At 43.1% G+C, this 27,522-nt stretch overlaps 1 protein-coding gene across 1 annotated transcript in view; it reads left to right on the plus strand.

Annotated features, from left to right (window-relative positions):
- Nucleotides 1-27,522, plus strand: part of LOC109893561 (transmembrane protein 104) — a 77,055-nt gene that overhangs the window by 26,209 nt on the left and 23,324 nt on the right. The window contains exon 9 of the mRNA XM_031827797.1: nt 26,450-26,543. Within this exon, the coding sequence (XP_031683657.1) occupies nt 26,450-26,543 (94 nt within the window). The remainder of the gene's footprint in view (nt 1-26,449; nt 26,544-27,522) is intronic.

Consider the following 27,522-nt stretch of genomic DNA (forward strand, 5'->3'; position numbering starts at 1 on the left):
AATCTGAGAACAGGTTCAGCCACAAAAGCAAGCCATACAGTTACCCGCCAAATTGTGGAGTCAACAAAGTCATAAATAGCATTATAAATCTTCACTTACCTTTGCTGATCTTCGTCGGAATGCACTGCCAGGACTCCCACTTCCACAAGACATGTTTGTTTTGTTAGATTACGTCCATATTTATGTCCAAATACCTCCGTTTTGTATGCGCGTTTAGTTCACTATTCCAGTTGTAGAAACATGTCAAACGATGTTTACAATCAATCCTTAGGGTCTTTTTATAACACGTCTTCAATAATATTCCAACCGGACAATAGCGTATTCATTACAGAGGAAAAAGAAGGAGCGGCGTGACCGCGCAGTAAACAACTGATTGGCCTCAGCCTAGTCCACTTGTTGAAACAGCTCTTATTCGACACCCTTCCACAATAGAAGCCGTAAACAATTTTCTAAAGACTGTTGACATCTGCTGGAAGCCTTGGGAAGTGCAATCGGGCCCCATAGACACAGCATATTGGATAGGCAATCACTTAAATGAAACTACAAACCTCAGATTTCCCACTTCCTGGTTGGATTTGTCTCAGGTTTTCGCCTGCCATGTGAGTTCTGTCATACTCACAGACATCATTCAAACAGTTTTAGAAACTTCAGAGTGTTTTCTATCCAATACTACTAATACTATGCATATATTTGCATCTGGGCCAGAGTAGCAGGCAGTTTACTCTGGACACCTTAGTCATCCAAGCTACTCAATACTACCCCCCTGTCACCAAGAAGTTAAAGCCATGACATTTTCTGTAATTTTCCAAGCTGTTTAAAGGCACAGTCAACTTAGTGTATGTAAACCTCTGACCCACTGGAATTGTGATACAGTGAATTATAAGTGAAATAATCTGTCTGTAAACAATTGTTGGAAAAATGACTTGTGTCATGCACAAAGTAGATGTCCGACTTGCCAAAACTATAGTTTGTTAACCAGAAATTTGTGGAGTCGTTGAAAAAATTGTTTTAATGAGTCCAACATAAGTGTCTGTGAACTTCTGACTTAAACTGTATGTGTATGAATATTTATGTATACATTTTTTTAAATTATTGTTTACAAATCGATACTTGAAGTCAAAGTATCAATATAATATTGTCCAAAAACAATGTACCGATATGTAACTGTATCGATTCCCCCCCCCCCGTCACTAAGCCTGCCAAACCACTCTCTCTAGGATTGAGAGGTAGTGCCTACACATAGTATGAACGTTGCACCTCATACATACATAAATGCAGAGGACATGAGTGAAACTCAATAACAATATTCACTGGATGGAATTCACAATTCGGAATGGAATTCACAATTCTGGAGGTTAGCCTCACACCTTACCCTGACGTGTCTGGAATATTTGTCAGGTTGACTTATCATCAATGGCCAGCTCTGCAAGTTCTTTTGAAACTAAAAGTCATATCAGTTCATTCCGTGACTTTGTGATATAGAAATGTGAAGTGCACATTTGTACTCAATTGTATGACATATTACATAACAAACGTCATCTTCTAAAATATATAATCCTCTTAATTTTAATGGGTGTGTGTGTTTGTGTAAGTAACTGCAACTACTTGTCACACTCAAGTTCAGAACAGCGGTCAGTCAAACCCTTACAGTGACGTGAAGCGCAGAGCTCTGACGTCATGTGTAGCATGTTACTATTCAGCCACTGCGTTCTAATTTAGGCATTTATCCGTGCCCAAATCTGCCATTTTCAACCTGTACACGGTACGAGTGTAAAGGAATACGAAGATGAGTTGGGTGAGATTTGATCTGCTGCTGATTGATTCTCGTGTCCGGTACCCAGGCTGTTTTCACTCTCCCTTAAAACTAATATACATTATCTTTAGACAATAAGAGAAATCTTACATCTTACCCGCTCACTTAGATTGGGCTTTTCCTCAGTCGTGCATATCCAAGCGTAGGGTTGTAGGTCATTGTGTGCTTGACCACTCCTAGCCGTTGACCTGCCCTTTACATTGGACCACAGTTTTATTTGTAAGGATTAGGTTTCGGCTTGAAAGTGTAACAATGGGGTCTTTCTGGGGACTGGCTTAACCCCAGCAGAGAGATTTCCTGAGACCTCAATTAAATCTCTTTGTCCGTTGTTGCTCCCTGGCGAGGCTTACCTTTTCATTTTCAATTGCAATTAGCAACACCATTGGGAATTTACTACATAAAAAAGGCCCTAGCTGTCCACTGGTTCCATAATGCATACATATACTGTTGGATAACCTAACTGTGATTTAAATGGCAGATTTTATATTGAGAATCTTTTTCTTGTGGTTGAGAAAATGATGGAAATCAATACTGTATATCAGCTCAAAATTAGGCTTTGCTGACACTGCGTTCTTTCCCTGTTTGTCTTTGCATATGAGCGTATTAAAGGCTGTGTCTATTCGACAACTCAAAGTGAGTGGATGCCCAGTGAATTGAAATATTCTCTCAGCGGGCGCCACCCACCATGAAACGAGGCCACCTTTGTGTCAACCATCTGTTTAGATCCACTCCATTGAACGAGTCAGATTCACTCACACACTCAGGGACCCACAGAGAGAACAGACGCAGATAAGCCCAGATAATACACACAGATACTGTATTTTACCCCAGGGTTTATTTTCTTGCCTGTCTGTATGGTGAAAAGCGAGTGATACTTTCTAAAGATGTTTGTGTGTTTCACTTTGGAGGAGAGGGAGTGAGGGTGCTGTAGTGTAGCTGCAGCTCTGTTGTGGTGGAGCCATCCCAGAGCTGCAGGGAGATGACAGTGCAGATGGTTTAATAGAGATTACCTCAGCAGGGGGAAGTGTTTTGAGTTGGTAACCACACAAGAGGAGTCCACTCCGCACCACCACGAGGCAGAACCCAATCAGAGCTGCAGATCAGGACACTGCAGAGGAACACAGCCATACTTGGAGAGGACTGGCGGGACTGTTGGCAAGGGGGGCTTAGAGGTAATGCAGGAGAGAGGATACAGGCTCTCTGAGTCAGAGAACAATCATGTAGGCTGAGGATCCAACTGATCATCTAGTCAAAGACTTTTGAAAGACTAGAACCTATACTTACCCTGTTTAGGAAGAGTTTGTCCCATCTGTGTTTGCTAACTACAGCATATTGCTTCCACTCCAGCAGATTGAGCAGTTGTTAACCCTTTTTTGTGTGAGTTGTGCTGGTGCTGCTATCACATTACCATAAAGAGTGGCAGTTAGCCACACGAGACAAATTGCTAACGCCATCAAATGTGCTTAAGGATCTTTTTGGCAGCTGTCACTACAGAACTCAATGTGGCTTGTGTGCCTGTGATTTGTAACCAAGGTAATACATGGTTTAATTATTGCCTTCAGCCTGTCTATTTAACTCAGTTTTTCCTCTGTCTTTCTGCTTATAGACTCTGCAGACGATCATCATTTGAGAAGTTATTTCACTCATTGGTTTTGAGAAAACAAAACATGGGAGTAGTGTAGCCCATTGCTTTCTATTACTTTTAATGTCATTGTCTGTGTCAATTGTTTATTCTTTCTTTTTCTCAGGGGAGTAAGATAAAATAGACGTATTTGGCCTGTCTAACACGTTGTTAAAGTCCGTGCCTCGTGTTTAAGGAGAAAATCTACATGCTGAGTACAATATTGTTTTCTGTTTTGAAAAGCTGGTTATCTGGTACAAGGACATTGCAGAATGATGTAAGGGTCTTGCTCGGTGGGTGGCTGAAAGCTAACAAACGTGATTCTCATGAAATTAATCTGACGCTTAAACGGAACACAAGCTCCTATTTTAAAAGGGACAGGTTTCAAGAGACTTTTACATTCTGTCGTGTCTTTACTATCATTAAATTGAAGACTTCGTTTTATCAAAGATTCTCTGTAATTAGTATTACGCGATTAGACTGATTAATCATGTAACCGTAATTAACTAGGAAGTCGGGGCACCAAGGAAAATATTCTGATTACAAGGTTATAATTTCCCAATATAACCTTTCAGATATTTTCATATCTGATCCATTGTCTTCTGATTAATGAATGATTTACTTTACCTCACGTTAGTCTCATTTCAAATGTCGTAACTTGTTGGTTATCTGCACAAACCCAGTCTTCACTATGAGTCATCCATACATCAATTGTCTTAAATCATTTATTTATTACTAACTAAGTAATTCACAGAAATGCATAAACAAAGTAAATATGGTTACAAGAAATGATAGGAAATGTGCCATAGTGGGCTAAACCAGCATCGTGGCTTGGTGGACAAAATGGGGAGTGGGGGCCAGCTGAGAAGTCACTACAGAGTTGATAATTATAACAATTGAAATGCTAATCCTTTACACATGAACGCTCACTCATTCGGGAACAATTGCAATCAATATATATATTTACGCTCAGTGTGTCGTCTTGATCGCTGGTGAAAAGTCTTTCTTTTGTAGAATTGTCCGTCTCTCTCCCTCTCTCTCTCGGTTGTGGTTAGAGTGGATTGTTCAGAGTGACATTCCTTCATTCGTTATAGAATGGATGTTTCGGCGGATGTCATTCTTCACGTTCAATGATACCGAATTCCTAGCTGCAGACTAGTAATTAATATCAAAGACTTGTTCTTATTCTGTCGGTATCGATAGTCTAAGTGTTTAAGATTCAGCAATGGTCTACAACCTTTGTACTCCTGTGATTGAGAGAAACATGGTCTCAATCACAGTCTGAAACATGGTCTGGTGATAATCTCAAGTTGGGTTTTATTCGGAATTGCAGAAAAGGGGCTGTCCCAGGATGCCTGACCCTAACTGGGCTCAGGGGCGGTCCTCTGATTTATTTCAAATCAAAAGGGAATTGGATTAAACAGTCCAAAGTCATATTACACAATTTTACAAACAGTATCATACTCACTCATTCATCGTATACAACGTATACAACAATTAGATGTAAACCTCATATCTGAGGCTATTATATAAACACTATTATGGTATTGTGGCCACACCGTCTCCCATGAGTTTCCCCAAGTTGTAACAAACGGACCAATTCGTAGCTGGATTCTTCACCCATCTTTTATACTTTCTCCGGAACATGAAATTGTTTCGTACCTCAAGTTCTGTGAGGTGGAAGAAATTCCTTTGTTCTCTATGAAAATTTACTCTGCCTTTTATACTGTGTGCCCATGAGGCAGGGTCTTCTCCTTAGGAATTTACGACCTCTCTCTGACCACAGCAGCCTAGTTGAAGGAGGCAAGGGGGAGGCAGGGAGAGGGAGCTGGGGCTTGCTATACCTAAAGAGGGCAACATCATGACAATTCAGACCCTGTGACCTTGGGCTGATTGCTTGTATGGCTGTGTGTTGGTGTAGTTGTCTGGGCCTGCTGGTTAGGCTGACCAGACCAAGCCTCCTATTAAAAGAATGACCCAACCGTTTCCACCCTTCTCCAAAGCCAGGAAATAAAAATGTACCGTTTCCTTCCTCAAATAGAGCTTTTTCAATTACACCGTGACATGGAGCATATTCATGACAAGGCCCCTTAGTTGATGTATTATTTAATTTATTCTTCATAGGGTCCATCGTCATAATTTAATGAGACCTTGTTCTCTGTGCGATATGGCACCCCCTTCTCCCCATCCCCTACTAAAAGTTATAACGATCGGGAGAGTGAAATAGCCGAGGTCCTATTAAACCACAGGCAAATTATCGTTTAGAATTTCCTTCCAGATATGTCCCTTGCCTGTCATAAATCTTCCCTATGCGGCGTTGCTCGTTATTTTTACCTAGGTGTATAATGGTATCTTTTGAGGAGCCAGAGATTTTAATTAGACAAAGCAACTGGAAGGCAACTGCACCCCAGGTCCCCATATGAAGTCATAATGGTTCAGTGTAGCAAATGAATGCTATGCTCATCATTGTTTACTTTCCCAATTTACTGTGGCTACCCAAATAGAGGCTGCTGGCACAAATGTATCAGCAACAGTTTTTCGGGAGGTCTGGTTAAGCCAAACCCATACTTCTGGGAAGTTGTGAATGATAAAGTAGGGAATAGTTTTAAATGTTGGCTAAGAGTTTAGCTCATGTCTTATCCTTGGTATCCTCTCATCTCTCCAGAGAGAAGTGAATTTGGAGATCCAGTGTAAAGGCACAGCTTTAGATCAGCCCCTCAATTGCTCTGTTAAACTAAGAATGACCTTTACAGGTCACACCCACGTTCAGTATTAGTTTACGCCGATGTTATGTCTGTTCAGTGATTGTTGTATGCCATAACATTCTCTGATAAACTTCAAAGGCTTGAAACTCTGAACATCAGAGGGGTTTTGAAGCTAGGATAAATTGAGTAATCCAGTCTTATATGTACAGTATAGAGTTGATCATCTTCATCATTTCCTCTCCTCATTGCTTCACAGTCTCTTTCTGTTTCAGTAATGGCTTGGGGATATCCCTGAAGTTACTGACTCATATCTATCAAATCAAACTTTATTTGTCATGCGCTGAATACAAGTGTAGACCTTACCGTGAAATGCTTACTTACAAACCCTTAACCAACAGTGCAGTTCAAGAAGAGTTAAGAAAATAATTACCAAATAAACTAAAGTTTAAAAAAGTTTATAAAAAATCAATCAAAAGTTACACAATAACTTAACAGTAACGAGGCTATATACAAGGAGTACCGGTACCGATTAATTGTTCAGCAGTCTTATGGCTTGGGGGTAGAAGCTGTAAAGGAGCCTTTTGGTCCTAGACTTGGTGTTCCGGTACCGCTTGCTGTGCGGTAGCAGAGAAAACGGTCTATGATTTGGGTGACTGGAGTCCACAATCAGCTCCATTGTCTTGCTCACATTGAGGGAGAGGTTGTTGTCCTGGCACCACACTGCCAGTTCTCTGACCTCCTCCCTCTAGGCTGTCATCGTTGTCGGTGATCAGGGCTACCACTGCTGTGTCGTCAGCAAACTTAATGATGGTGTTGGAGTCGTTTGGCCACGCAGTCGTGGGTGAAAAGGTAGTACAGAAGGCGACTAAGTACACACCCCAGTGTAGGGCCCCAGTGTTGAGGATCAGTGTGGCAGACGTGTTGGTGCCTACCCTTACCACCTGGGATGGCCTGTCAGGAAGTCCAGGATCCAGTTGCAGTGGTTCTAGGGTATCCGGGAGGATGCTGTTGATGTGAGCCATGACCAGCCTTTCAAAGCACTTCGTGGCTACCGACATAAGTGCTACGGGCGGTAATCATTTAGGCAGGTTACCTTCTCTTCCTTGGGCACAGGGACTATGGTGGTCTGCTTGAAGCATGTAGGTATTACAGACTCAGTCAGGGAGAGGTTGATCATGTCAGTGAAGGCACTTGCCAGTTGATTCAATCTTAATCCTGTATTGACAATAATCCTGTATTGGCTTGTTTGATGGTTTCTCTGAGGGCATAGCGGGATATTTTATAAGTGTCCGGATTAGTGTTCCACTCCTTGAAAGCAGCAGCTCTAGCCTTTAACTTGATACGGATGTTGCCTGTAATCCATGACTTCTGGTTGGGATATGTACGCACTGTCACTGTGGGGATGACGGGGTCGATGCATTTATTGATGAAGCCGATGACTGAGGTGGTATACTCCTTAATGCCATTGGATGAATCCCGGAACATATTCCAGTCTGTGCTAGCAAAACAGTCTTGTAACATAGCATCCGCGTCATCTGACCACTTCCATATTGAGCGGGTAACTGGTACTTCCAGCTTTAGTTTTTGCTTGTAAGCAGGAATCAGGAGGATATAATTATGGTAAGATTTGCCAAATTTAGGGCGGGAGAGAGCTTTGTATGCATTTCTGTGTGTGGAGTAAAGGTGGTCTAGAGTTTTTATTTTATTTTTTCCTTTGGTTGCAAATGTGACATGCTGGTTAGAATTTGGTAAAACTGATTTACGTTTGCCTGCAGTAAAGTCCCTAGGCCACTAGGAGCGCCATTTCTGGATGTGCATTTTCTTGTTTGCTTATGGCCTTATAGAGTTGGTTGAGTGCGGTCTTAGTGCCAGCATCGGTCTGTGGTGGTAAATAGATGGCTACGAATAATATAGATATAAACTCACTTGGTAGATAGTGTGGTCTACAGCTTATCATACGGTACTCTACCTCAGGCAAGCAATACCTCAAGACTTCTTTAATTGGTCCAGCTCCTTTTGGAGGATAAAGTGCCATTAGTAATCTTCCTCTTGATTTCTAATGTTTAAAGTTGGTCCACTGTAAATGCGACACAGAAAAAAATTGCACAATAATGCTTTTTAGCCTATTAATTGATGGAAATACCAGTTGATGGAAACACATTTGACTGGTCATGCTTATCGGTCAATAGGTTCATTTGCATAATTTAGTGGAATTAATTTGGCTCGTGTATTCGTTATGTATCTTATCATACATATACAGCATACAGATACAGAGCCTTTGAGTGAAAGATCTGTCAGACAGCACAAGAGCTCCCGAGTGGCATAGCGGTCTAAGGCACTGCATCTCAGTGCTAGAGACGTCACTGCAGACACCCTGGTTCGATTCCAGGCAGTATCACAACCGGCCGTGATTGGGAGTCCCATAGGGTGGTGCACAATTGGTCCAGCGTCGTCCGGGTTTGGCCGGTGTAGGCCGTCATTGTAAATAAGAATTTGTTCTTAACTGACTTGTCTAGTTAAATAAAGGTTAAATAAAAACAAGAAAATAATAATAATAAACAGAAACAGTTTCTATCTCCTTTTACTTCACTATACTCATTCAGAGGAGTGAACACTTTCATATTTGCTGTACTGTCACAATGTACACAGTGGCCACACTTGTTATTGCCATTGGGTGGGCCTGGTAGCCAAGTGTCATGCTTCTTAGGTAGCTTCATGCTGTGGGTCATGGAATCGGCTATATTCTGGTATGGCCCCCCAAAAAATGTGAGGGGGTAATATGGTGGAAACTCGTAGATTGGGATTACTTTTGTTCCAGTGTTTTAATACATTGGATTTGACGCAACCGGCACATGTGCTGTACTCCGTGGAAAAACACAAACATGGGGGAGTTTTGTCTTTTTATTTATTTTTTATTTCACCTTTATTTAACCAGGTAGACCAGTTGAGAACAAGTTCTCATTTACAACTGCAACCTGGCCAAGATAAAGCAAAGCAGTGCGACACAAACAACAACACAGAGTTAGACATGGGATAAACAAGGGTACAGTCAATAACACAATAGAAAAGTATATGTGTGCAAATGAGGTAAGATTAGGGAGGTAAGGAAATAAATAGGCCGTAGTGGCAAAATAATTACAATTTAGCAATTAAACACTGGAGTGATAGATGTGCAGAAGATGAATGTGCAAGTAGAGATACTGGGGTGCAAAGGAGCAAAAAATTAATAAATAACAGTATGGGGATGCGGTATCTGGATGGGCTATTTACAGATGGGCTATGTACAGGTGCAATGATTTGTAAGCTGCTCTGATAGCTGATGCTTAAAGTTAGTTTTTATGTTATTTATTTCACCTTTATTTAACCAGGTAGGCAAGTTGAGAACAAGTTCTCATTTACAATTGCGACCTGGCCAAGATAAAGCAAAGCAGTTCGACACATACAACGACAAAGAGTTACACATGGAGTAAAACAAACATACAGTCAATAATACAGTATAAACAAGTCTATATACGATGTGAGCAAATGAGGTGAGATAAGGGAGGTAAAGGCAAAAAAAGGCCATGGTGGCAAAGTAAATACAATATAGCAAGTGAGGGAGATATGAGCCTCCAGCTTCAGTGATTTTTGCAATTCGTTCTAGTCATTGGAAGCAGAGAACTGGAAGGAAAGGCGGCCAAAGGAGGAATTGGCTTTGGGTGTGACCAGTGAAATATACCTGCTGGAGCGTGTGCTACAGGTGGGTGCTGCTATGGTCACCAGTGAGCTGAGATAGGCGGGGCTTTACCTAGCAGAGACTTGTGGATGACTTGGAGCCAGTGAGTTTGGCGATGAATATGAAGCGAGGGCCAGCCAACGAGAGCATACAGGTCGCAGGGGTGGGTAGATTATGGGGCTTTGGTGACAAAATGGATGGCGCTGTGATAGACTGCATTCAATTTGCTGAGTAGTGTTGGAGGCTATTTTGTAAATGACATCGCTGAAGTCAAGGATCGGTAGGATAGTCAAGTTTGGCAGCGTGAGTGAAGGATGCTTTGTTGCGTGAGTGAAGGATGCTTTGTTGCGAAGTAGGAAGCCGATTCTAGATTTAATTTTGGATTGGAGATGCTTAATATGAGTCTGGTGCAGGTGCGGGCAGCGATCGGTTGAAGAGCATGCATTTAGTTTTACTTGCATTTAAGGGCAGTTGGAGGCCAGGGAAGGAGAAATGTATTGCATTGAAGCTCATCTGGAGGTTAGTTAACACAGTGTCTAAAGAAGGGCCAGAAGTATACAGAATGGTGTTTTCTGCGTAGAGGTGGATCAGAGAATCACCACTATTAGTGCCAGTGAGTAGGCTTTGACGTTCAGTCTCTCTATCACGGGTATAGGTCTGTTCAATAACTCCCTTATCATACCCACATTGCAGGAACCTAGTGTGCATACGATTAGCTTTGCGCTCAAAATCTATGTCTGTGCTACAGTTACTTCGGAGTCTTAGGAATTGAGCTACCAGTATGTTCCGCTTATGGTGTACGGGGTTGTTACTGTCTGTGCGGCTTGCAGAAGATAGTAGACTCCAAGTCTGTTTTCTTCTCTTCTCTCTGTTGTGAATTTGAGATTGGGTTCAGATAAATTATAAGAAATGAACTCTGAGAGGAGACCTTCAGTACTGTTCCATACCAGTAGGATGTCGTCTATGTATCTTTTCCAAAGGGTGATATTCTGGAAATATGTTTTTTTCTGGACATCATAAATGAAGGTCTCCTCCCAGTGTCCCATGAATACATTTGCATAGTTAGGAACAAAGTCTGTTCCCATTGAGGAACTCTGAATCTGTTGGTAGAAACTGCCCGCATATTGGAAGTAATTTGATGTGAGGGCTTTTTTAGTGAGAGACAGAATGAAGTTAGACGGGGGTAAGAGACCCTCGGGTCTAGTGTTGGGATAGCGTGAGAGCGCTTGTAGGCTTGCGTCATGCGGGCTATTAGTGTAGAGAGACTGAACGTCAAGTGTAACCAAGATGCTTTCACTGTCGCATTTATAGTTATTGATGATCTTAAGCACATCGTGGTATCCTAAAAGGGCTGGCAATGCTGGCACAAATGTTAAGATGAATAAATCATCATATTGAGATAGGTGTTCAACAGGGCTACTGTTACCTGACACTATGGGACGTAAAGGAGGTTCATCCATACAATTATGTATTTTCAGTGTGTGAGGGCATACATTTGAGACCTCAGTGGTCCTCACCATTTAGTCTCAAATAGACTCACACAAGTGGAACCCTGCAATCACTTGCTTAATCATGCTGTAAATGGTTCTTAATAGTTGAGCATTTGCCTTTTAAAAAGTTTAGGCCTACACATGGATTCTCTCTGACTGTCCTGAGACCGTATGCTGACCTAGGAATGCTGGTGGATTGTGAAACTCTTGGCCTAACAAATACTAGTTGGCCATGACAAGCCCAGCCAGTGTGATTTATTAGTACTGCAGTGAAATAAATAAAGATGCATCTATATGTGGGCTAGCCCTACAGAGGTGTGTACATTTGAAATACCACAGGTCAAACTCCTTTGATTTTACTGACGTCTGCTATCACTTCCTTCATTAGTGTTCTGTCATCTACTGAGACAGAGTGAAGAGGAATTGGGCTCAACTGCATTACTGTAGTGTTGAGCAATTCTGATGTGTTAAATAGTCACAGGCAGGTGGCAAAATATCCCATCTACACTTACCTCCTCCATGTCCTGTCCCATCCCATCTACACTAACCCCCCCCCCTCACCTACACTTACCTCCTCCATGTCCTGTCCCATCCCATCTACACTTCCCCCCCCTCACCTACACTTACCTCCTCCATGTCCTGTCCCATCCCATCTACACTTACCCCCCCTCCTCACCTACACTCACCTACACTTACCTCCTCCATGTCCTGTCCCAGGGGCTGCAGGGTAGCCTAGTGGTTAGAGCGTTGGACTAGTAACCGGAAGGTTGCAAGTTCAAATCCCCGAGCTGACAAGGTACAAATCTGTCGTTCTGCCCCTGAACAGGCAGTTAACCCACTGTTCCTAGGCTGTCATTGAAAATAAGAATTTGTTCTTAACTGACTTGCCTAGTTAAATAAAGGTAATGTATATAAAGGTAATATATATATATATATACTTACATCCTCCATGTCCTGTCCCATCCCATCTACACGTACCCCCCCTCACCTACACTTACCTCCTCCATGTCCTGTCCCATCCCATCTTCTGGCTGCTGTCATCCTTCCTCTCATTACAGTCATCTTTAATTGCGTAGAGACTAGATGGTTGTCTCCTAGGTCATCTACTTAATTAACAGTAAAAGTGTCTGTGTTGAGTATATCCCACTTCCACTGAGAGCGAGCTGTGTATGAGAAAGATGAGTGTTGAGGTGGTTTTTATTATTTTCACACATCTCACAGTGATGGTAGCCATGAGCTAACCATTAGGCTCATACATCTGGACATCAGCTTGACCTTGGTGAGTGTGAAGCTAATGGAATCTAGATAAAATGTGTTTCTTGTAGCCTTGTCAAAGTTGCAATTTTCTAGACAGTTATTGAAGCAAGCTCAGTTTTGGGTAGAGTCTGTATGTACTGGGTGTGTCATTGAGTGTTTGTGGGACAGCTGTAACACGTGGAGGTCCAGTGGGAACCCTGTATGTCAGGCTACTTGGGTCCACACACACCTCTGTATAAAGATCCTGTCAGAGACACTGACCCATTCTATCTGACAGGTTTCCAACCCGTCCATAGTCTCAGCCTGGCTCACTGGCTTCCTGAAGCCTCCTCCATAGGTGGACTTTCACACACAAGCCATGTCCACGGAGAGAGACAGTGTAATTTATTCATCTCTGGTGGTTTTATATGCCTGTTTTATTTTGGAAGTGTTCAGTTTCCGCTTGCCTGATAGTGACCTCGGGGCCTGATGCATCCACAGTTGATGCAGAGGAGATCTGACATTGATGAGTCTATGGCTGTTTGTCACACAGGGGGATGGCAAGGCTGCTGCTACCACAAGATAAGCTCTCCTGAGGGGAAAATAATGGGAAAATAATGAATGACCCCAGGCCTAACATCCCTTCAAGTCATTTATGTATTTTGTGTTTGTACAGCAGAATTGCTTTTTGGGGGGGATCAAAACAAGTTGTTCGATGCAGTTCTAGTAATGTAATTCTTCTGAAGACTGCAGGAGTTGGGGCTCACACACATCGCACTGAATGTAGATCTAGCATTCTTCTGCAGATCATTCAGCACGCTTTGTTTTAGGGACCTCCGCTGTAGATGTCGGACTGCCTACATTTTTCATGCGATTCTATTTATAATAACATCTTCAACATATCTCAATCATTGTCATGTGGTTTATTAAAATTCTATCTAAATGAAAATGATACAACCCTAAAAAAGTCACTTCTATTGCCATTTCTAACTATGTAAAAATTGCCTTTATAAAGCCACAAATAAAAACATTGCAGCCTGCAGGTAGAAATATCCATATAAAAAATATATATATTTATATCCTTTAAATCACATTGGCTACACATGGCCTGTCTGCAACAAACTTTAAACATGGTATCAACTATTAACTTGGTTCTGGCCCAAAGCTTGCGCTAGTGAACTTGCAACATTGTATAAAATATTCTGGGCCCTCAGTTTGCTGCGCCAGTGAGCTCGGTACAGACACAGCTGTAGGCTAAGAAGCAGTGCTCGACTTGGGCTGGAGCTCACTGGAGCTGAGAGCTGTTCCTCTTATAGAATATTAGCTCAAAATGATTGTGGAGCTCCTGCACCTAAATATAAACCATACCGGAACCTAAGTCCAGCACTGATAAGAAGCCTATTTTATGACTTTTTCACTGGATCAGGGCATGACATTTTTCCCCACGCTGAGTGGTTATCGAAAGGGAGAGAGCTGGAAAGATTTTTCAAATGCATCGAGGAACTATTGTAATTATCAATGGATGTAAAAACAGACTTTGTTTGCTTGCTGTTTGAGGTGAAGAAAACATCACTTTGAGAAGCTCCACAGGTCATTCATTAGTGGTGGTGTGTTAAGCCAATCAGGAATACTAGCAGATCCCCAAATTGGCATATTTATATGCCTACATTTGTGCGCAGGCCAGGTAGCAAATAAGCCTACTTCTATGTGTGTGCATCCTTACTCAACATTGACAGGAGCGCTCTAAACAAAATACAATGACTAAATTGACAGAACCCGTAAATGGAATTAAACAAACCAAGAGTAGCATAGGTTGTGCACTCTGCAAACAATGTGTTCACTTCGACAATGAGAACAGGAAGACTGGAATAATATTGAATGCATTAAATTAAATGACCGCAACCAAAGTAACAAACATTGTAGATGAAAAATTATAGGAATTTACCTTAAATGTACTATTGGTAATATACAGTTAATTCAGAAACTATTCAGACCCCTTCCCCTTTTCCACATTTTATTACGTTGCTGTCTTATTCTGTGGTAAATTAAATTGTTTGGACATGATTTGGAAAGGCACACACCTGTCTATACAAGGTCCCACAGTTGACAGTGCATGGCAAAGCAAAAACTAAGCTATGAGGTTGAAGGAATTGGCCGTAGAGCTCCGAGACAGGATTGTGTCTAGGTACAGATCTGGGGAAGGGTACCAAAACATTTCTGCAGCATTGAAGGTCCCCAAGAACACAGTGGCCTCTGTCATTCTTAAATGGAAGAAGTTTGGAACCACCAAGAAGCCACTCCTCAGTAAAAGGCACATGACAGCCCGCTTGGAGTTTGCCAAAAGGCACATAAAGGACTCTGACCATGAGAAACAAGATTCTCTGGTCTGATGAAACCAAGATTGAACTCTTTGGCCTGAATGCCAAGCTTCACGTCTGGAGGAAACCTAACACCATCCCTACGGTGAAGCATGGTGGTGGCAGCATCATACTGTGGGGATGTTTTTCAGTGGCAGGGACTGGGGGACTAGTCAGGATTGAGGGAAAGATGAACGGAGCAAAGTACAGTGAGATCCTTTAATGAAAACCTCCTCAAGAGGACTCAGGACCTCACTGGGGCGAAGGTTCACCTTCCAACAGGACAATGACCCTAAGCACACAGCCAAGACAATGCAGGAGTGGCTTCGGGACAAGTCTCTGAATGTCCTGGAGTGGCCCAGCCAGAGCCCAGACTTGAACCCAATCTAACATCTCTGGAGAGACCTGAAAATAGCTGTGCAGTGACGCTCCCCATCCAACCTGACAGAGCTTGAGAGGAACTGCAGAGAGGAATGGGAGAAACTTCCAAAATACAGGTGTGCCAAGCTTGTAGCGTCATGCCCATGAACACTCAAGGCTGTAATTGCTGCCAAAGGTGCTTCAACAAAGTACTGAGTAAAGGGTCTGAATACTTATGTAACTGGTATTTCAGGTTTTTCTTTTTAATAAATTTGCCAAAAATGCAAAAATGATTTTTGCTTTGTCATTATGGGGTATTGTGTGTAGATTGATGAGGGTGAAAAAACGATTTTATCCACTTTAGAATTAGGCTGTAACGTTAAAAAAGTGGGAAAAGTCTAGGGGTCTGAATACTTTCTGAATGTACTGTATGTAATGGGGAATTGATGTACACTAACAATCAAATGTAAACAATTCGCACAAAATTCTGAATCAATTAATGTGCACAAATTGGCAGGAGAGAGAGCGCATTCTGGAGAGGGAAGTGCATTGTGCATCTGGGCGCATGATCAATCAGTCGTCAGCGTTGGCCATGAAGCATTAACGGTGATATGGTCTCAGCAGAAGTCAGGGAATTCATACTTCTTGCCCTTCGCGGAGCAGTGCAGAGCTGTTGTCACGGAAGTGAGTTTGTTTTTATATAGGATGTTCCGCCCCCACCTACCATCAACCAATCATGTCAATGCGGAGCTGTACAGAGCCCTCTGCATTGTTAAACAATTTGGGAGGCGCATGGTAAAGGGGTACAGAGCTCGATTTGGCCTCTGCATGCCTCTGGAGGTTCCGCTGTTGCTTCACACACTCCACATGGAACCTCCAACCACATTTTTGAATCAAGCATACATTGGCTTTTAGTCTAGGCCTCCGCAATCGATTAGTTCACTGAGATGGGCGCAAATATTTAAATATCTTTTTATTTGTTACTTCTCTACTAAAGCAATCTCTGTCGACCAACAGCTAACGACCAAACAATCGATTAATATTGGTCGTTCCTAAAAATAGTTGCGCACTCAGTTCGCAAATTAAGTTCAGAGGTGCTAAACACTCTCGGGCAGCAAAAGCTATTGACGTGTCTGAGCCCTTAGTTTCAGTTTTGAAGATCGTCTGAATGCAGTTTTACGGTGACGCCAATGGGAAGCGTGCTTCTGATTAGAAAACTTTAGGCCTATTTGAATTCAACTCTGTTGTAACTGAATATCTCCAACATAAAAACAACTATTTTTGCTCATCAAGAATGCAGGTATGAACTGTCATTTTCTAATTAGAAAAAAAAAATGTTAATGTTGTGAAAAAACTGTACTTGATACATTTGAATTAGAACATTCCCCCTCGCTGCAAATAAAGAATGGTGTTTATGATTTATGCCTCTTAACACTGAATTGAGCCCCCTTGGTCCATGCAGTAGAAACATCCCAATCCTCCTACACTGTGTTAGTACCCTACTACCCTTGTTTAATAAGTGATCATGGATGAGCTTGAGACACTTTCGTGACAGTCTGTAGTGTTCCTCTGCACACAGATTAAAATGGGTAGGCCTAATGTTTGTATCCCTAAATCAGTTAATTCAATTTGTCTCAATAAATTGACTGAGGCAAAATATAGCCTTGTTTCTTAATTGCTTTCATTTTTTTCATTAGAGCAAGGACTGGGTGTTGGTTGTTTAGGAAATTCGGCAAGGCAATCTTTTCTATTTAAGCATCAATTTATTTGATAATTAATTTAGTTTTTTAATTATGGCTGCTTGATAATAATGCATTTTGGTGATTAATGATGCAGAAGGTAGTCTCTCTTTCATCCTGACATACGCAAAGCTTCAGAACGTTTGAGAGTACATGGTGCTACTGCCCCGTAGGCCCTCCTCTTTCCTTCTCATATGTGTTGCCCCTCCTTTTAATCTCACTCTCTTCTGCTTTCTCCTCTCATTTCTCTCCTTGTTCCCCTTGCTCTCACCATGTACAATGAATCAATTGACTTGTTATCACCATCAGTTTGGGTTTATACATCCCTCATGGGCTTTTATGGCCTATTGTATGTACAGTTGAAGTCGGAAGTTTACATACCTTAGCCAACTGCATTTCAACTCAGTTTTTCACAATTCCTGACATTTAATCTCAGTAAAAATTCCCCAGTTTTAGGTCAGTTAGGATCACCACTTTATTTTAAGAATGTGAAATGGCAGAATAATAGTAGAGAGAATGATTTATTTCAGCTTTTATTTCTTTCATCACATTCCCAATGGGTCAGAAGTTTACATACACTCAATTAGTATCTGGTAGCATTGCCTTTAAATTGTTTCACTTGGATCAAACATTTCAGGTAGCCTCCCACAAGCTTCCCACAATAAGTTGGGTGAATTTTGGCCCAATCCTCCTGACAGAGCTGGTGTAACTCAGTCAGGTTTGTAGGCCTCCTTGCTCGCACACGATTTGTCAGTTCTGCCCACAACTTTTCTATACGATTGAGGTCGGGGCTTTGTGATGGCCACTCCAATACCTTGACTTTGTTGTCCTTAAAGCCATTTTGCCACAACTTTGGAAGTATGTTTGGGGTCATTGTCCATTTGGAAGACCCATTTGCGACCAAGCTTCAACTTCCTGACTGATGTCTTGAGATGTTGCTTCAATATATCCACATAATTGTCCAGCCTCATGATGCCATCTATTTTGTGAAGTGCACTAGTCCCTCCTGCAGCAAAGCACCCCCACAACATGACGCTGCCACTCCCGTGATTCACGGTTGGGAAGTTGTTCTTGGGCTTGCAAGCCTCCCCCTTTTTCCTCCAAACATAACGATGGTCATTATGGCCAAACAGTTCTATTTTTGTTTCATCTGACCAGAGGACATTTCTCCCAAAAGTACAATCTTTGTCCTCATGTGCAGTTGCAAACCGCAATCTGTCTTTTTTATGGCAGTTTTGGAGCAGTGGCTTCTTCCTTGCTGAGCGGCCTTTCAGGTTATGTCGATATATGACTTGTTTTACTATGGATATAGATACTTTAGTACCTGTTTCCTCCAGCATCTTCACAAGGTCCTTTGCTGTTGTTCTGGGATGGATTTGCACTTTTTGCACCAAAGTATGTTCATCTTTCGGAGACAGAACGCGTCTCCTTCCTGAGCGGTATGACGGCTGCGTGGTGCCATGGTGTTTATACTTGCGTACTCTTGTTTGTACAGATGAACTTGGTACCTGCAGGTGTTTGGAAATTGCTCCCAAGGATGACTTGTGGAGGTCTACAATTTTTTGGGCTGATTTCTTTGATGTAATAACTTTTGTTATTGACCAAATACTTATTTTCCACCATCATTTGCAAATAAAATCATTAAAAATCCTACAATGTGATTTTCTGGATTTATTTCCTAATTTTGTCTGTCATAGTTGAAGTGTACCTATGATGAAAATTACAGGCCTCTCTCATCTTTTTAAGTGGGAGAACTTGCACAATTGGTGGCTGACTAAATAATTTTTTGCCCCACTGTATGTACATGTAGGTAGAGTTATTAAAGTGACCATGCATAGATAATGACAGAGAGTAGCGGCAGAGGGGGGGGGGGGGCAATGCAAATAGTCTGGGTAGCCATTTGATTAGATGTTCAGGAGTCTTATGGCTTGGGGTAGAAGCTATTTAAAAACCTCTTGGACCTAGACTTGTAGCAGAGAGAGCAGTTTATGACTAGGGTGGCTGGAATCTTTGACAATTTTTAAGGTCTTCCTCTGACACGGCCTGGTATAGAGGTCCTGGATGGCAGGAAGCTTGGCCCTAGTGATGAACTGGGCCATACGCACTACCCTCTGTAGTGCCTTGCTGATCACGTTGATTGAGAGGTTGTTGTCCTTGCACCACACGGCCAGGTCCCTGACCTCCTCCCTATAGGCTGTCTTATCGTTGTCGGTGATCAGGCCTACTGCTGTTGTCATCAGCAAACTTAATGTTGTTGGAGTCGTGCCTGGCCGTGCAGTCATGAGTGAACAGGGATCACTGGAGGGGACTGAACACGCACCCCTGAGGGGGCCTCGTGTTGAGGATTAGTGTGGTGGATGTGATTTTACCCACCCTTACCACCTGGGGGTGGCCCGTCATGAAGTCCAGGATCCAGTTGCAAAGGAAGGTGTTTATTCCCAGAGTCCTTAGCTTAGTGATGAGCTTTGAGGGCACTATGGTGTTGAACACTGAGCTGTAGTCAATGAATACTATTCTCACATAAGTGTTCCTTTTGTCCAGGTTTGAAAGGGCAGTGTGGAGTGCAATAGATATTGCATCATCTGTGGATCTGTTGGTGCGTTATGCAAATTGGAGTGGGTCCAGGGTGTCTGGGATGATGGTGTTGTGAGCCATGACCAGTCTGTCAAAGCATTTCATGGCTACAGACGTGAGTGCTATGGGTCAGTAGTCATTTAGGCAGGTTACCTTAGGTTTCTTGGGCACAGGGACTATGGTGGTCTGCTTGAAACATGTTAGTATTACAGACTCAGACAGAGAGAGGTTGAAAATGTCGGTGAAGACACTTGCCAGTTGGTCAGCACATGCTCGGAGTTGGGAATAACCCTGTTTTTTTGTTCTCACATTCTCAGTACATCCTATTGAGGCTCATCATCAGTGTCACTTATGAGTATGAGGGAAAGCAACAGCCCAGTGATGAACAGCCTTGGCAGAGCCCACTTAGATCTCTGAGATCAGTGGGCCCGTGCTGTCAGTAGTGTATCATAGTTTCTGTGTTCGCCACCAAACCGTCACACTCCTCCTGTTGCTGTATAACGTCCCTCCACTGAGTGCCAGTGGCCAGCTGGGAGAGACACTGTCACTTCAGTGTTCATCACACGTTGACCCAGTCTCCCAGCTCACACCCATCAGTCACTACAGGGCCGCAACCACAGACCTGCTCTCACTGGCCTCTGAATAATGGTTCCAGTCGTACAGTCACTCCGAACGGACAAACCCTTTCCCTCTCTGAATCACAGGAAACACCACCAGAGTAGAGATAGTGATGGTTCTGAGAATGAAAGGAGTCTGAATATTTAACAATGAATATGCGTTGAGTAGGGTTGAATTTGGTTGAAGGCAAATCAATCGACCTGGCGTTTTTATTCAAATATGTGAATGTTTGGTTTGTAGCAGTCGTCCATCTTGTTAGCCTATCCATTCGCTTGTGCACATGCTGATTTTTCCTTTCGAGATGCCAATATCCTGTCAAGCAGTCTTCCATAAATTAATAAACACATTCTAAAAGATGGTACCACGCTCCTCTGTACCTGTATAAATCAGTAGAGCCGCATCCACCCAACCTCTCTTGTTTTCCCTTTTCTTTCGAAGGAAATTGAAAGGAAACCAGTGACCTCAGTTGAATTGTTATTTAATGTATTTGATCATTTATCCTCATTAGTCAGAAATGAGCCGGAATGGAATCCTATCTCCCCAATCCCCACCCATGTAGGTTTTTCCATGTGAAATCTGTCCGAAATGAAGATTAACATCTGAAACAAATGGCTGGGGATCTTGGGACTGTGGGGATTGGGAATAGTAATCCTTGTTCTGCTGTTTTGATGGTGGGTGGATTACAGTGTTCCAGGCTGCATGACCACATGGCATTCCCATGACCGTAGAGAATTCACCATGAGTGGTCTCTGGCTTCCGGGTTTTCATCCATTAACCCCCTCCGCCTCCACCCAAACACCAGAAATAACACTACTAGTATATTTCATGATCACACACCATCTCTCAGCTCTATAACCAAACTGAGAGGGCACTTTCAACAAAAGCACCAAACCCAGAAAGTCTTCTTCTCCAGCACTTTGGTGACTCTAGTCCCATGGTGATTGAACTGACAGGTGAGTCATTCCCAGCACTCCAGTGAATGAGCTCACCTCCCCACCATGCACAGGAGGTGGCCTGCTCGGCTGGGGAGCTCATTACTGTAGCCACATGGCTGTCTGGAGTGGGATGGCCTGCTGGAGATACCTACTGTGTGAAGAGGAAGAGAGAGAGAGAGATGGAAAAGAGATGGCGAATGTGAGAGAGGAGGCGGCAGTAGATCTCCAGGCCCTCTGGTCCTGACATTGGGACATGATGAGAAACGGATGGTGTCCTTTGAGCCTTCTCTTTTTCTGGGTCACCATCAATGTTCCATCATTTCTTTCGGCACTGAGCAAATTCTTAGGTCTGCTGAGTACAAACTTGAACCTTGTAGAAATTCTGTGCAACTTCCGGCGCTTTTACTGTGAACACTGGCTCTACCTGCTTTTTAAGTTAAGTGGCAAAGTAGACAACTGTGGCTATTTGATCATAATGCAGGCCCTACAAGAGTGGTTTACCATCAAAAACAATGGAGAAATGCATCCCATAACATTTGAACATGGAAATAGCTATTGAAAGCTGTTCTATGATACAGCCTACAGTAGCAGCCATTGCGGTGTTCATTGTAAGCCTGACATTAACCTGTTTAGCCACTTGTCCTTCAGACATTGAGGTAACTGAAAATGTAGTTGTATTGTGCTTAATGCAAGAAACCACTTTACGAAATAAAATGTATTATTATCCCCATACATTATTATAACGAATAATCAGATAAAACTGTATGCTACCCTCACTATTGGCTTCTTAGCTTGTACAAGCCTGTCTTAAAATACAACACTGCCCCTTCAAGACATAAACAGCTCTTTACCTGACTCGCTTTTCTAAATGGCCAGAAATGTACACGTTTGGGGCAAACAAACTAGTAAAGATGAGTGAAGTTCACCTTTGTGCGTCTCTGTGCAGGCTGGCAATTGTGGGCGGCAGCCCCGGGGAGCTGCGTGTAGGAACATTGGTCACAATCTAAATTAAGGGTCTGTGTGTAGTGCCAGAATTGTGGTTAAAACACTATTTTACTGTGTGTCCACCTGGCAACAAACCACATATTGACTAATTATTATGGCAAAAACAGAACTACTACATGTTCTCCTGTCATTGTTATCAGATAGGATATTGTCCTTGGGGGTCTGTTCGCTTGTCTCTTGCTTCCAGAAGTGCTCTAATGGTCTGTGGAGAGAGTGTGTACCCTTTCCGCCGGGGTAATAGAATAAGTCAGTGTTTGTATCCGTCGTCAGCCTGGTCACTTTTGCAGTTTTCATCTCTGACTTATTGTTTATTGCATTTCACTCAAGTGTGTGATTGTGGCAGATTTGGTGTTGCTCACCGTTGTCTGATATTGAGGCAAGAAATGGCTGATGCTTAAGAATGTCATTGTCGTCAAAAATGAAACACTCCTAGTCATGATTGAGGGTGTCACTCTGCCGGAACAAAATCATCAGCACACCGCGAAGAGAGGGAAGGAAAATAATGTTTTCTCCATGACAGGGTTTGTTCTCACTATGGATACTTTTATTGCATAAGTTTGAAACGTAAGCACTCTGGGTCAGGAAAGAACATGCATAGACAAAAATCCATTTCAGTGCAGCGCAGGGAAGAGTGAGATTAACAAATCAGTAGAGCGTCTTGAACGTAGAATTAAATGCATCGAAACCAAGTGCCAGTCAATCTTCCTAAGACATTGAACTCTACCTATATTGTCTATGTTTTTCCCTCTTGCATACTTGGCAGGGAGCGCTTTGCTTCCTGTGTCTCCTTGACAGTCCTAAATAAGTCCACCTGAGTGCTTGGCTGGCCCGTGGGCACTGACTCCGTCTACACCAAACCTTATTAATAGCAGAACCGCCTTTCAAATGAAAGATCACTGAACACAGATGGCGCTGAGGGCTAGGGATTTGAAAGGACATGTTTTCACTGTCATTGGTTCTGAGGATGATAATAGCTGGCCCAAAATGGATTTGAATTGAATCACAGTCCCAACCGCTTTATTAGAGATGTTGTCCTCAAGTCTCAGTCAGAAGCCATGAATGAGCCAGCCTTTGATTGGTGAAGTCTGATATTTTCCTGTCACAACAATTATTGTGTGTGTGTGTGTTGAAGTGAAGTTGCAAGTTTACATACACCTTTAAACTCAGTTTTTCACAATTCCTGACATTTAATCCTAGTAAAAATTCCCTGTTAGGGTCACCACTTTATTTTAGGAATGTGAAATGTCAGAATAATAGTAGAGAATGATTTATTTCAGCTTTTATTTCTTTCATCACATTCCCAGTGGGTCAGATGTTTACATACACTCAATTAGTATTTGGTAGCATTGCCTTTAAATTGTTTAACTTGGGTCAAAAGTTTCAGGTAGCCTTCCACAAGCTTGCTGCAATAAGTTGGGTGAATCTTGGCCCATTCCTCTTGACAGAGCTGGTGTAACTGAGTCAGGTTTGTAGGCCTCCTTGCTCTAAAAACGTCCGTCTATGGCTCTGAATTTGCAGCTTTTATTTTAATGAGGTTTCTTTTGGCCTTTTCACTTCCTTGTCCTTGTCTCTAGGCTCCTTCTCCGTCCTATAGTAAGATGGTGCAGAGTGTGTAGTTCTAGGTTCTGAGAGTGACTGGGAAAGTGTTATCTCCTGCAGCAGTGCCTCTTGTCCCTCTGTTCCTCTGTCTCTCTCTCTCTGCTCCCCCCTGTGCCCTCCTGCTCCTAAGGCCCTGCCAACACTGGGTCTGAGTCACCCTACAGCACATGGCACCTGATGCCCTCTCCCCTTGCCCACACTCCCTCTGTTCCTCTCCTCCCCATACTGTACACAAGCCATGCCTCTCTTGCCTCCAGCCCTGCCCCTCTGCCAGCCTTCCCTTCCGGTCCTGGCTTTGGCATTGCTTGCCAGTGTGATGCCATCCCATTCCCCATCCTATTTGTCATTACCATCACAAAACCTTGTTGGCAAAATGGTTTCTTTCTTCTCTGCTCTCTCTGTCAGAGATGAAAGGCTCTCTCCAACTTTCTGTAAGTCAATGCTGGCCTTCACCGACAAATCCTTATCAAGATACAGCACAGAGCTGTTTTTGCTGTTCGTATTCTTTATCCATTTGAATTGTTTTGTGTTTTTGTGTTGCTTCCTCTGGCTGTTGTGCTGTGGTTAAGTGTAGTCCAGTGTCCTGAGGCCTTATTGTCTGGCTGTGGTGGTGGGAGGTTGTAATTGGTTAGAGGAGGGGTCTTGATTCATGTGTGGTGCTAACTGCACAAGAAGGGTGAAATTCATCAGCCACCCCACAGACACTATGCCTCCCCCACTCGTATTATTATTTTTTTATAAACAAGATCCGTTTTAAAATTATAACTTTGTTTCTTTTCTCTTTCATGAGATAGACAGAAGTTTGCATCATCTTTTGTTTTCTTACTTTTTTGTTTGCTTTAAAAAACATATTTCTTTCATAGCAGGCCCACTCAGCTCTCCCCTCCAGCCACATGCGCACTACTGCCTTAACACCAGGCCAACACCAGAGTCTCATCCACAGAACTATCTCCTCTTCTGTAGAGACCATATGTTGCCTCCAGCTATGGCAGTGTAAAGGTCCCGTTCTAACATGCTCTTCACGTTCATGGAGAATCTCTGTTTATATGGGTCTTTGTCCGGTCCAGTAGACTCTCTCTCTCTCTCTCTCCAATGTAAAGCCTTGAGGGCCCTTTTTTATTTTACCTTTATTTAACTAGGCAAGTCAGTTAACACTTTTATTTTCAACGACGGTCTAGGAACAGTGGGTTAACTGCCTTGTTCAGGGGCAGAACGGCAGATTTTTACCTTGTCAGCTCAGGGATTCGATCTTGCATCCTTTCGGTTACTAGTCCAACGCTCTTACCACTAGGCTACCTGCCTCCCTATTCTTGAAAAGCACATATTCCCCACCTCTGAGATGGCATATACCATGTCTTCTCAGGCCAAGAGTGGTAGCAGTCCATCACTTGGTGGCAGATGGATGGGAGGTATCATCAGGCCTGTGATGGACTGTTGTCTGGCTGGAGGATGAAGTATGACACGTTAGACTGTCTCATACCACAGGTACAGAGACAGACCCAGACACCACTGACCATTCAGCGCTGAAATATGTCTCACTGTCACTCAACCGTTAACGACTTAACCTTCTTTAGGACACTCCACACTTTCCATAATGCCTCCTCCATTACACATTAATGACTATTGCAAATTTATGTCCATCGCTCCAAGATGTAGTACATTTTCGGGAATTCTGCACTGATTTGTAGCAGTCACCCGTAGCTGGTATTAAGTGCTATTCAGCACTTTCATCTCCTGACACCTGGGATTCACAATTCTCCTCCATAATTCTGGAAATAATAAAGTTTTAAATGAGTCTGGTCCCACCTATCCCACCCTTCCCTGTCGGCTGGTCCTTGGTATTAGCATTCAGCCAGCACTGTACCCTTCCCTGTCCCCAGTGGATGGCCTCCTTGTGCAGGTAAAGGCTGTGTACATTCTCTGTCCTGTCTCACACTTATTTCACCAACACTGACCTCTGTGTCCTGCCCTCACAACCCATGGGCCCACCCTGTAAATACAGCACAGAGTGAGGGTGGAGTTAGGGAGGTTCATGGGAGGGGTCAGAGGTCCTGGAGATGGAGAGTGACTGGAGCAGATCGGTTTTCTGAGTGGAACATTTCTCCATCTGTATCTTTCTGTCTTTCTGTCCCTACTTTGGTGTCCTGATTGAGCTCTCACCCCCAGGCCCTGTTAGAGATGATTGTGTCTGACTGTGTGAGTTCTACCCTGCAGGCTGCTCTTCAGATGACATGCCACTGAAGTGACTGGCCTTGAGATCACACGTCACTCATTCTCCGTTATCAGACATGGGATTGTCAGAGAGAATGGGATAGATGGGGAATAGAGAGAGGGGGCTGATGCCACTGATTATTACAACTCTCGATAAGACCTATCTTTGTTATGAGGCAATCGGTACTATGATGGCTTCATAGGATTTCAACTTACATTTTTTATTTTGGGGTTTGGTGTATATTGGGTGGAAAGGGAATAAATAGCCTCATGTTCTCATGAAAACAGAGTTTTATCTCTTTTCATCTTGGAAAAATCCAATTGTACCATTTGTCATTTATTTCCCATGCTGTGGACAAAGTAAAGCATAAATGTGGAAGTATAAACACAACCCAAACACACACTGGTTTGTGAATATGTTGTATAAAGTGATTTCCAATGTGTTTTAAGATGATCTCTCCCTCTCTACAGAGCATCTTCACCTTGATGTTGGGCCCTTTCGTCTTCTTCGATGCTCAGAAGACTAAATACCTCCAGATCCTCACCTCACTCATGCGCTGGATCGGTAAGAGTAACCTATCTTACCTTAAGGTATACAAACACCATAGGCTGATAAAGGTTGCTCTGGACAGACTCAAGGCATGCATCTTCAAATAATCACATTAAATGTGGATCTCAATTTATTTTGTAGGTAGAGCAATTCAAGCTGTGAAATTCCCAGGAACTTTATCGAAACGGTGAATCTGTCATGGGTATTTATTTAGGAAGTGCTTTAATGTGCATTATCTCCAAGTTTGTTTGCATGATGGAGGGTGTGTCATTCCTTCGATTAAATATCACACTCCATTATCCCCAGGTCACGGTCTCACACCTTCTCCCAGATTGCTCTTTGTCACTGTTGCAAATGTTTAGGAAAAAAACACTTTATTCCACCTGGCTGACGTTCTGAACCTTGGTGGGAGCAGTCCTCCTCTTCATCTTCCTCTTTCATTCCTCTCCCCTCTCCTCTCCGTGGCTCCTGTGCCTGGGTCCGTCGATCATACGGCAGTCCCGCTCTGTGTCCTGATTCCCATCTCCTCTCATCCCTCAGCCTGACAGGCCTGACAGCCCATCCCAGGCCTGATTGGACCGTCACTCACAGGGCGACGGACGAAAATAAACCGCCCGTCCTGGACCTGCTGTTAAAATCACAACACTACTGAATCATGGCTCTACCGCCACCCTCGTGTGGGCATACTACTGGCACCCACAACAACACACAGGGCATACACACACACAGGCGCGCATGCGCATGCGCACACACATACACACACACAGTTGCGTGCACATAAACAACACACACTGTCCATTATCTGGCTATCGACAAAGCACCCTGGGATTCTGGCTACAACCTTCCCACTCTCCCTCCCTTTTATATTCCCGCCCTCCCCTGGCTCTACCTTTGATTGATTGGCTGTGTCACCTCTGCAGGCTTCTCTACAGCACCAGCTAACGATTCAAAATGGCCGCAGTGGCAGCTCTTTGTTTCCTTACTGCACCGGTGC

Source organism: Oncorhynchus kisutch, linkage group LG6 (genome assembly GCF_002021735.2).
Source record: "Oncorhynchus kisutch isolate 150728-3 linkage group LG6, Okis_V2, whole genome shotgun sequence".
Taxonomy (NCBI): domain Eukaryota; kingdom Metazoa; phylum Chordata; class Actinopteri; order Salmoniformes; family Salmonidae; genus Oncorhynchus; species Oncorhynchus kisutch.